An 18352-nucleotide genomic window follows, 5' to 3' on the forward strand; every position below is an offset into this window, starting at 1 on the left:
TACAATGCCTGGACCATGTTCATTTTAGCTGCTTTTAGCTGAGAAGCCCGTTCAGTACTGTGATGATGGAAGGAAGCAGAAGGAAGGAGTCCCATTGCAGAAGGAACTATCAATGCAGTTGATTGATAACCATGCAACTTTGTGAAGTGCTGAAAAGGTATCCAACAACATTGGGGACTTCTACACTGGTGCTCAATTGTCACCTGAGATTATCATGAATGGCAAATCAATCTGAGTGACAAAAATCTAGTGTTTATGTAGCATGATGTAACATCACTTGTGTTGCTAATATAGGTCATTGATAATTTTTCTCACTTGATGCTAATTTTTTGATTGTAATCAGCTTAAAGTAACCCTGTGATGAACACAACTAAATGATTTATACTTACCTGGGGCTTCCTGCAGCCCGCTGTAGTCTGGGGGCATCCTCTATATCGATCCCCTCTCCTCTGTTCTCTCGCTGTCAGCCCTGGTAGTTGGGGACTACTGTGCTTGCATGGCCCTAACTGCGCACCTCCTTGGTCGATGGCTGGGAGCATTCTGTGCCTGTGCAGTTAGTTTAGGCTTATAACTGCGAAGGAACAAAACATGCTTTACTGCAGTAGTGCGACCAAGGAGGTGTGTGGCCAGGGCTGTGCATGTGCAGTAGACCCCAACTGGCTCAGTTAGGGACTTTTCCATGGCTGACTGCAGGAAAACAAATAAGACTGGACGGACACCGAGGAAGCCCACAGACTACAGGGGTAAAATAAATATCTTCGTCACAGGTACACTTAAAAATTGGCCCATTTGAATGCATTTGTTGCCAATCTGGATTTGCCTGATTCCAAGCTTCATCCAAATTGCAACACAATTTACACCAGGTCACAAAATTGGCATCTCATTGGTCATTGTTGGATGCTTAGGATATTACAGCCTTTCACCAAGAACCAGGAAGACAAGAGTTAAAAATGAACTTTCTAAGTTATGTGAGGTGAAGAATCTAAGGCTTCTACGTTTGGGTCATTCACACCTGCAGTGAAACCTTGTGAATTCTTCAAGATGTAGATAATCCCCGATTTCATCTACTTGGTGTATTCTTCAGTGACCCTGAGATGCACCTAACCTCATCTCACTGCTGTACACCTGTTCCCTGCTTAGCTATACTGAGCTCCTATATTAAAATAATAGAGTGATTAAAGCTAATTAAATCAAGGACCACTTGAGTTGCAAATGCAATTAAAGACCATTACGTGTTTTATGGTTGTGCTGAAGCCAAGACAAATCCTTTTGGAAATTTTTGCTTTCAAGAAGCAGTTGTAGCTGTATTTTCCATAAAACGCCTATGGATTCTGTGAGATTTGCTTTCCATGGAGATGTTGTTAGACTGGCCAGAGCTGCTTGAGAACTTAACGGGCTGCACGTTTTTAATTTTTAATCCCGTTTGGCGAGAGTCCTGATCCTCAGAAATGAAGCTTGCAATACACATTTGGCAGAATGGCTTTATAATGATCGTAACAGTTTTGGAAAGTATGCCATTTATTGGTTGCTAGATACATCCCTCAGATTACTGGCCTTGGTCTCCGACTCTCTGGGGCTTAAGAATTTTTCGAGCTTGGAGACCAAGACCTCCTCCAGTAACTTCTCTCTTCTGCAGCCTATGTCCCACTTCTTTTGAAGCAAATAACAAAATGTCCATACAGGTTGTTGGCAATGCACTACTTTACTGTTAGAGCGTTCTGCTGCCCTGCATTTCAGATGGAACCAGCAACCGTCAAAAAATGAGTTGGATAAAACCAGCATTCATCTTCTATGGGCCGGTTCACGCTAATCCATTTTAAAGTGTGTCTGTTGGGTTTATGCAGTGGACAGATTTGCAGACTTGAAGGGTATGTTGTTTGTTTTGATTTCTGAACGGCAGGCTGTGCTGTCATTTACCACATTATTATTTTATTTTTTTTTGGCCCACAGTTGTATTCTGTCTTTAAAAGCTTTACAAAGTGGGTCTAATGCTGTCTCAGCTAGATGACATAGTCTTTTAATGTTCAAGAGCCATAATTTTCAGTATCGGTGCGCTACAGTGAAGTTTAAGGGTCCATCTTCACTAGTGTCTCAGAGACTCACGTCGGCACTTTTATGTTGATGCGCGTACATATGTGATTCCTGTAAATTCCATGCGTGGTGCGATACAAAACTGATACGACTGGACCAGACTAGACAGGAAATGTACAGATTTATGTCTGAACACAGCCATAGAAACCAGGACTGTGGAGTCAGAGTAGGAGTCGAGGAGTTGGAGTCGTGGTTTCATAAACAGAGGAGTCGGAGTCGGATGATTTTTGTACAAAATCCACAGCCCTGTTAAGTATTAGACTAAGGAGTCGGAGTCGAGGTGTCGGAGCCATTTTGGGTACCCGGAGTCGGAGTTGGAGTCGTGGTTTCATAAACGTCAGAGTTGGAGTCTGAAGATTTTTGTACCGACTCCACAGCCCTGATAGAAAAGCATACAAAACTGACAGGGCTGGACTTGACCGGACAGGAAATGTACAGATTTCATTTGAACACAGCCATAGAAACACATACAAAAGTGATGCCAACTGTCACAAACTGACAGGACTGGGCACCTTTTTATGTGTGAACCAAGCCTTACTGTGGCTCTTTATTGATGCTGTGTTAATGTAATAGAAATGGAACAGAATTGTCACCCAAAGGAATTGTCACGTTATTGTCCCAGATGTCCTATTTAGGCTGAATCATTCCCTTTTTCATTATTACCAGCAGGAAGTGTAAGTGTGCCTGATAGTCAGATGTAATAGTGTACAGTGTAATCCTCATGTCTCCTCATAATTCATTGCCTCAGCTTGGCTTTTTCTCCTTCACATCTGTCATTGTAAAGTAACAGCCTCTGTTTCTTATGGACTTTCCCCAAATACCCGGCAGCTAGGAGCATGACACCAGCACGTCATATGGCAGAACAGCTGTTGCTGGACTGGTGTTATGTTTCTACTTCTGTATCTTGATCAGCCGCAGAACCAGACGGTGCATTGTTGCATTCTGTCACTCCATTATTTTGATTTTCCTTTCTTCGTATTGTACTTCGGCACACAGTGCAGGAGCTTGTGTTCTGAGTGAAAGATTTTAAAGACAAAAAAAAAAAAGTTCCTCCTATTTCACACCTGCCATGTCTCTAACCAGCCTCTATGTCTGAATTGTAACTTCTAGTTCCTACTTGTATGTATGTGTAATGTTTCTCCACTGTATACGATAAATATAAATATATGTGTGATAACAAAAATCTCAATTATGAGTAGCACAGCAGTGTAGTGGTTAGCACTCTTGCCTTGCAGTGCTGGGTCCCCAGTTCAAATCTCAGCCAGGACACTATTTGCACGGAGTTTGTTTGTTCTACCTGTGTCTGAACGTGTTTCCTCCAGGTTTCCTTTAACATCCCCAAAAACGTACAGCTAAGTTAATTGGCTTCCCCCCTAATATTGGCCCTAGACTACAATACGTACAATACACGACTCATACAGTATATAGACATATGACTATGGTAAGGATTAGATTGTGAAGTGACAAGATAAAATGCTGCGGAACATGTTGGCGCTATATAAATACTTAATAATCATTGTATTTTGATACACTAAAATGTGTTCTAAAATCATACTTGAATGTTTCAGCAGACTTTAAAGAATGACTTAAGGTGGTCACACACGATACAATAAAATGATCCGATTTTACAGCAATTCGATAAAAACGATCGGATCTCCCAAAAAAATTAAAAGCTTTTTTTTCATTCGACTGAAAAATCTGATCGAATTTCCCGTTTTCTTCGATTTTAATCGATCCGGAATGCCAGATATTTTTCTTCAATCTTTCTAAAGATTGTATGGTGTGTGTTGGATTGTCAATTTATTAATATACACACCCTAGCAATTTTGGCAGAGTTTCCAATCATTTTTATCATAATTGGGGGGAAAAATTTAACACAGGTGTGTGGTACATTGGTCAGATTTTTGAAATGTTACAATCCGTCAGAAAAATTGATTGCAATTCTTAAATTGAACAGATTTTTAAAAAAAATTGTATGGTGTGTGGCCACCTTTAGAGGGATTGTTCACCAAGAATGAGCAGGTGAAACCGAGATTCAGTTTCTCCTGCCGCAAAACTGAACCAGTGTGTTAGTAGGCAGACAGGTTAACTTGTCTATATCGCCGCCCCTTGCTGATATGCTGCTCTCCAGCTTCTCTACACTTCTACCTTCACAGCCAAAATTCTTCTGCTACTCGGAGAAAACTGTACAATCAGGAAAAAAGTGGTGTGGTGTTTACAGTTTGAACTGGCTATGACAATATTACGCAAAATAGCTGCTTCCAGTGTGTCACAAAGATGACATTACTTTGAGTCAAAGGCAAGTAGGATAATGATGTAGTTGTAAGGAGTTTGGAGAAAGATTTTTAATTGTATGTTATTCCAAACTGCAATTCCAATATAACAAGACCTCTCTATATGACACACGTGCTGCTCAGCCGGGAGTCCAGAAATCATGTCCATACAGTTGGATGTAGTAATCCAGCACAAAATATCTGAAAAGAACAAGTTTAAAGTGTACATATTTACTGCTGCAGTAGACCAGTCTCTGCTTCTCTCTCTCTTGCTTTTCTGCAAACATCAGCTAACATACACACCTGCCCGGGCCAAAAAAGAAAAAACGCCTCATTAGCATGTTCATCGCTGTGGGCTTATACCTTGCATAATAGTTAGCAAAAAAACAAAAAGGTCAGTTTACCAAATCTACTCTTTATGATGTACATCCTTTGTTATATCTTAAGGGTTCAGTTATTCATTTCCTTCTCCTTCTCACCTCCCTCATTGGCCTCAATTCACTAAGATCATGCTGGAGATAATAAGGCAAGAGAAAACTTACCTCCACACAGTGAGAGAGTTATCTTATCTCCTCATTCCTTAAGTTACCTCCCTGTAGTTATTTTCACATGCAGTTAATTAACAGCCTGTCTTTAACTTTAGAATTCTGGAGTTATTTTTAGGATTGAAGAGTTAACTTAAAGACAGAAGAGGTAACTTTAGGTTTGCCTGAGGTAAAATGTTTCCTGAATACTACATGCCTTATCACCATGGTGATAACTCTAGAAATGTTATTAAAGGCAGGAGATAAGCATAGTGAATTGAGGCCATTGTCACTACACAAGCATCCCGTCCTTCCTCTTCCTGACGTAGAATTCTCTTCTCTCCTTTTCTCTTATCATGTTACAGCTCAGGTAGTCTACCCTTCCCTTGATAGTGCTGGACAGCGGTATCCCAGATATTCCAGATGGATGCCACATCCCCCACAGGCCTTTTCTTCAAATCCTGGCAACACTCCACATCCAACACTTTAGTCATATAAAATCAACCATTTCCTTTATGTAGGGGGTTATGTTTTTTTCCAGTTTTTAACAACTTTTTTGTTTAGCACCAAGTGTTATGCTGTAGAATGTCCTTTATCTCCTTTCTCTGAATTCAGGCCCAATAAAGTCATTTCCATACTATAAAGCTGGCCATACACTGGCCCGATTCGCCGCCGTTTCGACAGCAGATTCGATCACTGGGATCGAATCTGCTGCCAATCGTTCGCGCTACACGCCGAATTTCGATCCTTTTCGTCCGATCCCGTCGATCGCTCCGTGCGGAAAATTAGCGTCGATCGCCCGCGGGTAGGGGGCGCGTCGCTAGCGGCGTTCGAGTACCCGACGACCGACGCAATAGAGCCGCATACATTGCCTGCTCCGCCGGCACGACTACCCCCGGTCACCGCTGCTCCGTGTCCGCGCTGGTCTCCGGCAAGCTTCAGTTCCTCCTGCCCGGTAGGAAGTTTAAACAGTAGAGGGCGCTCTACTGTTTAAACTTCCTGCCGGGCAGGAAGAAGTAAAGCATGCCGGAGACCAGAGCGGAGACGGAGCAGCGGTGACCTGGGGACTGGAGTGGCGCCGGCGGAGCAGGTAATGTATGCGTATATGCGGGCATGCGGGCGGGGGGAGCGGCGGCAGCACCACCACCACAACATATTGTGAACGGTTTCAGGCTGAAATCGGTTCACAATCTGTTTGCAGTAAAGGTAGCCATACGATCCCTCTCTGATCAGATTCGATCAGATAGGGATCTGTCAGTTGGTCGAATCTGATGGCAAATCGACCAGTGTATGGCTACCTTTATGTTTAATCATCTGACAGAAATCCATCTGCTGTAAATCTATACATGTATATCCACCTTATCTCTCTCTCTGATCATTCTTTTGATTACCCTCTTATTCCATGAAAAAAGGAAACCAGTCTCTAAAGGTAGCCATACATCTAGCGATTCTGATTCAATCAACAAAGCAATCAACTTTATTAGGGAATTGATTTCAGTATAGTTCATAGAAAGTCAATTGACTAGTGACCCACACACTACAAGCGATTCACCTTCACTAATCGATCTGACCAATGTTGTGTCTCCATGCTCTGAACTCAAAAATCGATCAAATGACATGTGAACAGTAGCCGATCGACCGATATCTTGCATCCTGTTTGATTGAGTAAGCTGGTCGATTCAACATGAAATTAGCCACTTTTCATCGATGGGAATTCTTTCTGGAACACACTCGATCCTCTCTCGATTCCTTCTCGATTCGATAAAATGATCAAATTGAATGGTCAATCATACTGCAAAATCACTAGATGTTTGGGCACCTTAACATAAAAATGAGACCCAGCACCGTCTTCAAGTGTATTTCAAGCTCTTTCTTTACTTAAAGCATCAGAGATATTACAAAGGGCAAGTCTGTGCGATGTTTAGAGAGGAGCCAGATATATAGAATTAGAAACAACAACAAAAAACCTAGCCATCTTCTTTGACATTTCTACAGTTTGTAGTTGTTTAGGACTTGTACACGCTCTGTGATGCGTTCGTATTCAGGTGTACGGTGTGTATGAGCCCTCAATGCAGCGCTGTATATATCAGTGGTTTCTGTATAAGGATGGTGCTAACTATCCACCTTCTGTTTCTTCCCAGGTGTACATCATAAAAGTCACATGGTCAGATTCAACAACACAAACCATCTATAGGAGATACAGCAAATTCTTTGACCTGCAGGTAAGTGAGTCTGTACACTGATAGTGCCAGTATGACTTTTTGCTGTGTTTGCATTGACATCATAAAATCATCAGATTTGCGCACCCAAGATATTTAATATCAGTAGTCAAACGTCCAGCAATTCTAATTCAAATGACAATGCGATCGACTTTATTGGGCATTCAACTTTAGTGTAGTTGATCAAAGTCGATTGACTAGTAGCCCACACATTACAAGAGATATCCTATGCAATTCACTTTCACAAATTGATCTGACCAGTGTTGTGCTTCCATGCTCTGAATGCGAAAATCAATTCAGAGTTGATTGAATGTTATGTGAACAGTAGCAGATTCCTATGCAATGAAATGATATTTTGCATCCTGCTTGAAATTTTGCAATTTACACACACACGGCAAGACTTTATCTGCAGTTTTAAACCAATCTCTCCATTTTTCATATCTGACTATTGTAAAGCCGTTGAGAGTTCTGAATATGAATGATGAAGAATGATGATTGCTGCTCCATCAGGACACCGCTACCATAAGCTGTACATATTTCTCTCACAAACACTGACTACAGCCAGGCTTTATATCTGCATGCTGGAGGATTGTGTGGGCTTTTGTTAACACACTTAAACCTCTGCGTATCCAATTTTTCTGTAGCCTGTTCTTAGGGTCTCCGGGCCTTTCCTAGTGGATTTAAAAACGTCCTCATCAGGCCAGGCCTTTCAATGGAGTCAGTGTTGTGGACAGGAAACGTTGTCTCAGTATTGGAGAATGAGCCTTGAAAGCTGCTATTGATAAGTACATGGCAGCCGCGCATCGATGCTGGGCGCCCACTGCTTTCATGTTTTGCCTCCTACCATATTAAGACAAGCTTAATGAACCGTGTTGGGTTTAACTCCCTGAGTCGCTTTGTAAAAGTATATGAGTTTTCTGTTGTGGTAGAGGCTCACCATGTCCAAGTATGAAAGTCTTTCTCCTGTGCCTGACTCTATGCTGACCTCTGACAAGCATCCAATGACTGGTCCAGATTGTGGAGAGGTTTTAAAGCTCAGCATAGAGTAAAACTAAACTATTCATTAGAGACAAGGGCCCTTATTCTATTCACTTTTTCCCCTAGGAGATAATTTTTCATCTTCTGTTTAAAATAGCTTTTCAGCACTCAGCAATTGAAAAAGTACCCCAAAAAATAGTTGAAAAAGTACTGTCAAAATTATTCTAATGAGGCTTCTCCGTCCTCTTCAGTCTCGAGGATCCAGCGCTGGTAGCCCCCAATAAGCGGGCAGCCCAGGTGCAGTAAGGGCTTCGGCGCGCTGTGGTATTTACCAATCCGTGCTCCTGTGCAGTAGAACAGACCCAATCGGGCTCTGCTATTTCCACCAGAGCTCGAATTGAAACTTACACTGCTCCTGCGCAGGAAGGGGGGGATTGGTAACTATTGCCGCATGCTATTCGGCGGGGTTTCCGCGCTGGATCCCCGAGGCTGAAGAGGACGGGGGAAGCCTCATTAGGATCCAGAGATTTCATGGACTGATGAGTAGGTAAAGTTACACACACATGTAAGATAGATGCCTGTCACGTAAAACTCTCTAAGGCTCGGTTCCCACTCGCAATGGGTCCATTTGGCACAGATCGGAGCGGACAGTTAAGTGTCCATTCTGTTTTCTCCTCTTCTCTGCGGAAGGATGCATTAGCACTATTAGCAGCTCATCTGGTAAAATGGAGCAGGTTGAGACTCTGCGTTCCATTTGCTGAAACGTGGCAAACTGATGTTTTTTAAAAAAATTTTCACAAGTGGAAGCGGACCCTATTCTAAACAAAAGGATCTGCTTCGTGCATTGCTCTGTACATTTTTTTTGCAGTTCCTGTGTTGCTCAAAGCTGTAAAAAATTGCTAAGTTTTTGCAGCAAGTGGGAACCAAGCCATAGCTCCGTACCCTGCTTCCCGGGAGGAGGGTGCCAGAGCTCTGACCTTGTCTCCCTATAGAGATTGTGTACCCCTTGGCTGGGGGTTGCTTTGGCAGGAGAAGGGTGCACACTGTGGTTGCTCTGTAATTGTACTGTCAGGTGGTAAGATTAGTTCCCAGCTTCTACAGAACTTAGGTAGAGGATCAGTTTGACAACTGTCAAGAAAAAAATATAAATTTGCTGTCATTCCCTTCCCCACCCTCGAATGAAGAAAACACTTTTCATAAATATTTATGGTTTTACTTATATTATCCTTATGTTTGGAAAGGTAGCTCCTGACCTGGAAGCTCCACAGCCCATTATCCATTCTGACCATGTTATAGATCTCCCTCAATGTGGAATCTCTGTGGCCAACCAAGTCTAGGATTCTAACATCTCGAGGGAGCCCACATTCCTTGAACCACCCTGAAGTTAAGCCAGGTTGAAAATCTGGGTTATTGCGTAGAGTGGTTAGTAATGATATTTTATTGCTCTTTGACATAGATCTTATAACTTCCATGTGGGTTTTAATTGCAGGTGCTAATAATGGATGGCTGATAGAAGGGAGGAGTTTTGCTACCGTGTGGGGGTGCCATGAATCCAACATATCGTAATTAAACAGATTTCTTTCATATGTTGTCCAGAATCTCTTCGGGTCGCATATCCTGAGATCTAAGATTCTTTGCAATTGGAAACATTGGGCATATCGTTTAATATTTGGTGCCCCCATTCCTCCCAATTTCTTATGCCTGCTTATTATCTTATATGAAATTCTGCGGTTTGGTGTTCTCCATATGAAATTTTGAAATATATTGTTCCAGACATTATACCAATTCCTCTGGATGTTTATTGGCAAATTTTGTACTGTAAATATTATTTTAGGAAGAATTTTCATTTTTATAAAGTTGATTTTCCCAATTGTATTAAATTGGGCATTTTTCATTTTACTCAGTATCTTCTCACAATCTTTTTGCACTGGTGTATAATTATGTTTGAATAGATCATTGAAATCACTACATAAGTTGATACCGAGATATTTAATATGAGAATTGGTATAATGAATGCCATACCTTAGTTGTAGGGTACTCAATATTTCGGCGGGACTTTTTATGTTTAATACTGTAGTTTTAGAATGGTTTACTTTATAGTTCGAGTATTTGGAAAATTCAGTTATTATTTTATTTGCTGCTTCGAAAGAGGTCAGGGGATTGGTTAATGTCAAAAGAAGGTCGTCCGCGTATGCTAGAAGTTTACTTTCATAGTTACCTATATGCCACCCAGATATCTCCCTGTCAGAATGGATCATGCGTATTAACACTTCTATGCCTAAATTGAATATTAGCGGGGAGATTGGACATCCCTGCCTCACGCCCTTCCCCAAAGGGAAGGAGTGTGTCAAGGTACCGTTGATTTTTACTCTGGCTGTTTGGTTTAAATATAGATTTTTGATTCGTTTGATAAAGATGGGACCGATACCATAGTGTTCTAAAGTTGTGTAGATAAATGGTCTTGAAATACGGTCAAACGCCTTTTCAGCGTCAATGGCCGCTAAGATGGCATCTTCATTACGAATTTTTGCGTTATATATAAAGTTTATTGCTGAAGAAATATTGTCCGATAGTCTGCCCGATTTTCTAAAACCCATCTGCTACTTCCCCAGTAGCTGATCTAACACCTTTTCCAGTCTTAATGTTAGAATTTTTGAATATATTTTAACATCAATATTAATTACCGAAATGGGACGATAGTTGCTACACTGTAGGGGATCTTTACCTTCTTTATGTATTAGGGTGATTGTGGCCTGATTTGATTCTCTAGAAAAGGTCTCACTTTCATCCAGATTATTAATCATTAAACAATAGTCAGGTGCTATCTCCTCTATGAATGCTTTATAGAACTCCGAGGTGAAGCCGTCGGGACCCGGACTCTTACCGATTTTAAGCAAATTTACTGCCTCTTTAAACTCTATTTCTGTTACCGGGGCATCCAGCGTATCTTTATTCTCGACTGTAATTTTTGGTAAATTTACTTGTGTAAGATACCTGTTCATATTATCAACTGGCATTTCCTGCTTTATACTATATAGCTCTGCATAATATTTCCCAAATACTTGTCCTATTTCTTGCGTGCTGTAGCTTAATTGACCGGAATTATTCTGTATTTTTTCTATGAATTGGGCTGTTGTCTTTTTTTTTGATAGCTTGGCCATAAATTTTCCTGGTTTGTTACAGTTTATGACAAAATCTTTTTTGAGTTTTTTATATTCTTTACTACATTTTTCATTTAATATTTTATTTATCCTATGCCTAATTGAATTAACTTTCAAAAAATTATCCTGCTCAGCTGGGAACAAGACCTAAATCATATCCAAAACTTGGATTGGGGAGCAGTATTCCAGGAAATTTGGACCCCCAGCTATACCTCATTTCAACTTGTTAATTATAAACTCATGACGAGATGGTACTTCACACCCTCTAAGATGGCTAAATTTAAAGGCGGAAATGGGAACTGTTGGAGATGTCTTACTGCGTTTGGTTCATATATGCATATGTGGTGGTCGTGCCCGGTTATACAGAACTTTTGGAGAGAGATAGGAGATTTCATTAAACTTCCTTCCCCTTTTCATCCCAGTACCGCTCTGTTGAGTTGCATGGAACCTGACAGCTTTAGACATGCAAATAAACTAGTAATCCCTGCAGCAATTGTGGCCAGGAAACTTATAGCAAAATCCTGGAAGAACCCCGAAGCTCCCAGTATGGAAGAGTGGATGTGGATGATGTCAGATTTTTTGCAAGGTGGCGAGGGCAGTGTAGAAGATGCTGGCACCAACAAACAAATGGAGGAATGGAAAATTGCATGGGAAAAAATAAGTAACATATAATATGAAGTTAAGTATTTGAAGTGGAGGGGATGAGGAGAAAAGAACCAAATAACCACTATATTACCAACTGAAACTGTAAGGATAAATGGATGGATGAATGTGCAGATGCATGGATATATGTTGAAGTATAGAAGGCACTTATATGAATGTGTATGAAAGGTGAAATAAGAGTAATTGCTTTGCTTCTCAGCTTAGATATGTGACCTGTTTGTGCATGAGGCCTGTCCCCTCCATTGGCTTGGTCCGGCCCTGATGGCTCATGCATGGAGGGCATGCCCATAAAATAAGTGGGTGGTCGGAAAGGGATATTAACCACTTAATGTTAAGATGGGTAGGTGGAGTTTTTTTTTTTTTGCTGGTGTTTGTGTTTTTTTTGTTTTTTCTTACTTTTTCTTACTTTCTTTTTTCTCTTTCTTACTATAATTAGTTTGACCTGAGCCACTGGTGTAATATTTGATATATTGTAGTGATGATGGAGTGAGGGAGGAGAGGAAAGAAAATCAAACTATGATGCAGACCTGAGACCCACGTATGATGGCTTCGCAGCTGTCACATGGTCATATCTGGGTCACACACCGGCTGAGTTTGAAAAGAAAAAAAAGACAAAAAAAAAAAAAAAAAAAGGTGGTAAGATTAGTAGGCAGATCATTTGGGTTGCCAGTGCTCGCTCGCTCGCACCTGGTGAGTGTTTTGCAAATAGGTATTTTGCCATCACAGACATGTTGTAATCGTAATTTGTTGCTATTGTAATGTGTAATATGCAGCCTGCTTAAACTTGTAAATTACAGGTTCTCCTTTTGTCATTACACTTAATTGATGCAGTTATTCATCCTTCTAGACTTTAAGGCTGCACTCCGGAGAACTGGAAGCTTGTTTCTGCTGGGCACTTTCTAGGCCAGTGGTTCTCCTGATTTCTGGTGAGAGATGCCAGGCTAGATATCATTGTGCTCAGAAGTGCTTGTTGCACATTGATTAAATTACTCCTTGTGTAGTTTTTCAATTTTTGTTTAATCCCTGTATTTAATGACTGAAAGAACATTTACCATGATTAAATCCACCTTAAACCAGCAGGGACAGCCATACTATCTCAGGAAACACACATATATAAGAGGATATAAGAGGATAAATACTTGTTCTGCTTACATAACATATGTATTGTACTGTCCACATTTTAATATCGGTGAATTTTATATACAGTAGTAAATAAAGAAAAAACAGTTTCAGGCATTTTCCATCTTTTCTGCCTTTGACTGAAGTAACTGATGTAATCTCTTCCCTTACTCATTTTTTCTTCTAGAAACTGCACTGTCCTATCTAGCTTGCTTTGTAAACACATGAGATAGCCTTGTGTCACACTGAACTGCCCTCAGCCAATCAGTGAGGAGCAGGAATGTGGGAGAGGAGAAAACAAGCTTCCTTCTCCCCAGCAATGTACCAAATAGAGCCAGGCTGACTTAGATAAGATTTATTACAGCAGAAACATTTATGATTCTATTGGAGTGCTTGCAATGCAGGGTTAGGTTGTAGACTGATTAATAAACACAGAGCAGTGGGTTATAGGGATTTGATTTTATGGCTGACAATACTGCTTTAGGGCTCATTTCCATGCAGCGCAGAGCCCCATGGCTCTGGGCATCACTCCCGGGGGGCGTAGCTTGCGATCCCATTCATTTTAATGAATGGGATCACGGGCTGAATCGCCCGAAATGCAGTAAACCACTTTCCAGCAAACCGCTTACTATATTTTTTTGAGACATGCTGCATTGTTTTCTTGTTTGTGGATGCAGCCAATCATAATGCCATCCTCATTTCTCTATTTTCTGCTCATTGCTGCAGGGATTTCTTTATGCTAAATTAGTGCTCACAGCTCATATGCAGACACATCTCTGCTGCTTCCTCTTCTGCAGTCTGCCATGCCGAATTTAATTGAACAATCGTTACTATATTCACACACAGCAGGTGACCAGATGCACCTCCTCCGCCTGGTTTTAGGCAACCGATATCTGAAGTTGTATGTGGCTACACAAACGCTTGCGGGAGGCTGTGACATGCACTGTGTTGCTTTTGAAAATATTGATAAGCACTTGTTAACTTGGAGTTTTTTTTTTACCCTGTTGTGTTGTCATTGCTCCTTTCAAGGTCTATAATGCCTGTGACCTTCCTCCCTCTCGTCTCCATGTTGTCACTGCCCCCTTGTGCAGCATGCTTACTGATGGGCCCCCCACTGCTTTCACCACCTTTCACCTGCTCTCGGGACCTATAGTGGCCTCCTAGCACTTTCTTGTGGCGACAGCAAGGTTCTTATGTAGTATAGTGGTGCGGACTGCCATGTTGTCAGAACACTTCTGCACCAACAGAGGGTGGGAGCATGATTACAGGGGTGGAAGTGAGAAACCTGAAGACAGAGGCGTATCTAGAGGGGTGCTGGCATGGCTCGTGCCATGGGTGCCACAGCACAATGAGCGCCATACTTTCCCCTGTGCTGCGTCACCATGCCTGCTCCAATGCCTCCCTGTCACTCAGACTTCAGATTAGATTAGTTCTGTTATCTGGGGAACGTGGCTACTTAATTTATGCATTTAGTGCGCACTTGGCTTAGTGAGAGGGAACAAAAAGTAATTTCAGCAATATCTTGAGCCAAAAAACACAGGCAACCATAAACATGTATGTGAGAAAGGTTGTTGTTTTTAGAGGGGAAAGGGGCTCTGTCCGGGTGGTGGGTGCAATTTCAGTGTTTGCCAAGGGGCTATGTTACCCAGACACACCCCTGCCTGAAGGGAAGTGAGTGTGTATAGCGCAACTGCGGCATCATGGAATTACAACTATCCTTAGAGTTTATTGCTAACCATGGTTACTGAAGCTGATAATCTGGTATGTTTTTGCCTAGGATAGTAGGAATGGGAGTGATATGTTTATATTCTTCTACAAGGTCCAGTGATAGAAATTTACCAGTAAGGATGTACCACTAATAAATGTATAGGTCATGGGGTGCAAGGTTTATTGGAGGTAAACCTAGCTATGCAATGGGGTCATTTGCAAGCAAATACTTTCCTAAAGGGGTTCTTTCCAAAATAATGGTGCGGAAGGGTGAGCAGCCATGAAGCATTGATGTTGCTAACCCTTCTGCACTTTTATTCACCTGAGGAAGTGGGTACAGACCCACGAAACTCGTTGCCTGTGCAAATAAACCTTTTGTCTAGTAAGACTGTAATTACTGAGGTAAGTCACCTCATCTTTTTACTTTTCGGTTGTTTTTAATTTTGTTTTATTCAATCTGGGCACATCTTTACCCTAATGGGCATATGTACATCCCACCACAGTCAGGTGAAGAGGTCCATCCTGGCCTCACATGATTCTGCCATTGTGAAGGCCAGTATTTTTTTTACCAAGAGAACGACTGTTCCAGTCCATGTCAGTCGCCCCAAGTGGAGCCGGGTTTATCATCTCCACCTGCCTCAAGTGGTTGGTTGCCCCTACTGCAACCTACCTTTTTGAGTAGTTTTTTCTATTCATATACATTCTCCTTTCTCTACATAATTATGCTATTTGGGCTCCCGTTTTCTCTGTGTTCTTTTCCAAAGGTGTCAAGGCAAACCCATCTTTTTTTCTAGGATTATGTACTTTTTCATCATACAGTATACAGTATTTTCTATTTGTATTCACTTATTATTATTTTTTTATAATTCAGTACTGGTTGTACTCGATGGACGTATGTCTTTTTTCAGCCAAAATAACTATGTAACTATGTAAGTAGTATTGCTATTGCAAAGCTATTTGGCGTAAACTGAAATTACGTTCTATAACTTCCATGCTGTGCTCAGACTCCGTGTTTACTAGCGAGCGATTATTAATACCATGGCCTACCACTACCCATTTAGAGGACAACTATTATACTGAGAGGAAACGAGGCAATTTAGCAGAGCTGGTGACTGTTCATGTCCTGCCCTCCCAGCATACATCCGCTCCAATCTTCACACTCTGATTGTGTCCCAGGCAGTGTACCACGCTGATTATTCAAGCTCCTTCCTGTAGGAGGATCTCAGGCTGAATAGGATCTCAGAAAGCAGGATGCTGGGACACTGCCGCTAGTTAATGACGTCAATTATACACTGCTAACATGAGATCATTGAAAAAAATTACCGAAATATTAACCTTTTACTCCAACTCGTAACATTTTTTTTGGAACAATGCAATCTCTGGCATCATTTCACTAATGTGCGGAGAGTGAATAGCTGGCTTACAGCAGGTGTTTTACTTTCCAAACTCCCATGTGCTTATCTGTTAAGCAGGAGGCCATTACTTTAATTAATTTCCATGGCTCAGCTTCCTGACTACTGTCAGAGGAGCCCTTCCAGAAAGCAATAGGTTTGGCAAAGGCTAAATGAGTCTGGATAATTAACTCTAAGCAACTTACCAGAACGCAGTGTTTCTAATTATAATTACAGCAAGCACCCCTTTATGAGTCATCATGTTTACCAAGTACCCCCTGCTGTGGGTAATATAATCTTACGTACCACCGGACACATATTTGTTAGGAGTGCTCCATGATTGGGTCTGAGTGCTTTCCATGTGCTTTTCATTTCATACAATGTAACTGAGTTTTCACTTTTTTTTTATAATGCCAAGACATGCTCAAGCCATTAAACATTACCACATCATTGGAAGGGTCATTGTATAAGAAGGCATACAGAACACATAAATACAGAATGGGGGTATGACATTATTTCACAGGTTCCAATGCCACCACAGAAAACACATCTACACAGTTTGTATGTTCACCCCGTGGTCTGCATGGGTTTCTTCCGGGTACTCAGGTTTCCTCACATATCCCAAACAAACATACAGATAAGTTACTGTAATTGGCTTTCCTCTTAAAATTTGCCATTGACTGTGATGGATACATGACAATGGTAGGGATTATATTGTGAGCTCCTCTGAGGGACAGCTAAGTGACAAAACTAACTAAAAATACTGCGGAAGATGCCAGCACTATAGAAACAAGGCATCTGATTTCAGCGCAGCGTTGCGCTGTTTTGATGTCGGTGCTGCATGCCTGATTTGGGTGCCCAGAGTATCGGGTGGGCGCTGCACAAATTTGTAAAAAGAAAAAGGATTATTTGGCGTTCCCCCGAGTTGCTACTACTTGGAGGGGGAATAGTAATCCGCTCGGGCCTGGAGTCTATGCAGGAGCAGGGTGAGCTGTTTTACAGCTTCATCCTGTGCCCAAATGGCCCACGCTGATAATGAATCGACTCCTATAGCAATACTAAATAATAATAGTAATAATTTCTGCCCGGAATCTGGCCACTGATATTTGGTCAGGGGAAGCACCTCCCATTTTTCCTTTCAAGCTAATCTATTGGTGTTTTTTGTTTGTGGTTTATGGCCTTGCTAACTAACAGAGAAGTTCAAGAGCTTATCCCACTTAGGTAAGCACAAATCCTTTTTCCTTATTCGATCAGCTTGATAGAGTTTGATAGAAATCTATTGCGCCCAACATATCCGCATGATCCTCTTTCTACTGATTTTGTTAGTTTCCATTGAGCAAAAGCATGCTGGAAAATCTTAATAGGGGCAGACAGGGAGGAGTGATGGGAAATGTAGGCCGCGTAGAATTACACTGCACTGAGCTGTACAATGCTAACGGCTTGATACATTTCTGCTGCTATTCGCAGAGTGTGCAATGTTTTCAAGGAGTCTAATTTTTGATTGGGGAATGATTTATCAGCTTGCCATTTTATCAGGCAGTTCTTGACCCTTGCATGCTTAACTTTAAACTTCAATTACAGAGGTTTCAATCATTAGATCTGTTGACATTTTATATTTTCTGTGTAGGCATTATTGCTAATAATTAGAATTTATTTAGCGCTGACATCTTCCACAGTGTGCTATACAAAGTATGTCGTCATTTCACTAATTGTCCCTCAGAGGGGCACAATCTCATCCCTACCATAGTCAAAAGTCTGTTTTAGTCTAGGGCCTATTAACACATTTGAATGTTTTTGGGATGTGGGAGGAAACTGGAATTCCCAGAGGAGACCAATTTAGATATAAGGAGAACATGCAAACTTCATGCAGATAGCATACACTGATTTTTTTTTTTAATCATAAGTTCGCTCTTCACTGCCCAAATTTGCCTGTGGGAAATATTTAATAAGTGTCTCTTATGATCTTTATTTGTGTCTCTTTGTCCCCACAAAATCTTCACCCAGATATTAGATTGCCTTTTTCTTGTCCTGATTTTTTTTTCTTGTCGTGATTGAGAGGGCCTAACCCTTCTTTTGGAAACGTTTAATCCTAAGATCCACTTTAAGAAGTTTAATTTTTAATTCCTTGTGCTTGTTGTTTAATTATGGGTTGATTTGAGATCAGTTGGTCATATGGCTGCTGCTCCAGACTACAGGAAATGGGACATGTGACTGTGTCTTGGATAT

The 18352-nt window shown here is 41.2% G+C and overlaps 1 protein-coding gene across 3 annotated transcripts in view; it reads left to right on the top strand.

Annotated features, from left to right (window-relative positions):
* The window catches only part of SH3PXD2A (SH3 and PX domains 2A), a 455860-nt gene that overhangs the window by 72123 nt on the left and 365385 nt on the right, over positions 1-18352 (top strand). For all 3 annotated transcript variants that reach the window (XM_068257340.1, XM_068257342.1, XM_068257341.1), the window contains exon 2: positions 7030-7110. In XM_068257340.1, the coding sequence (XP_068113441.1) occupies positions 7030-7110 (81 nt within the window). The remainder of the gene's footprint in view (positions 1-7029; positions 7111-18352) is intronic.

The sequence above is a fragment of the Hyperolius riggenbachi genome, chromosome 10 (genome assembly GCF_040937935.1).
Source record: "Hyperolius riggenbachi isolate aHypRig1 chromosome 10, aHypRig1.pri, whole genome shotgun sequence".
Classification (NCBI taxonomy): domain Eukaryota; kingdom Metazoa; phylum Chordata; class Amphibia; order Anura; family Hyperoliidae; genus Hyperolius; species Hyperolius riggenbachi.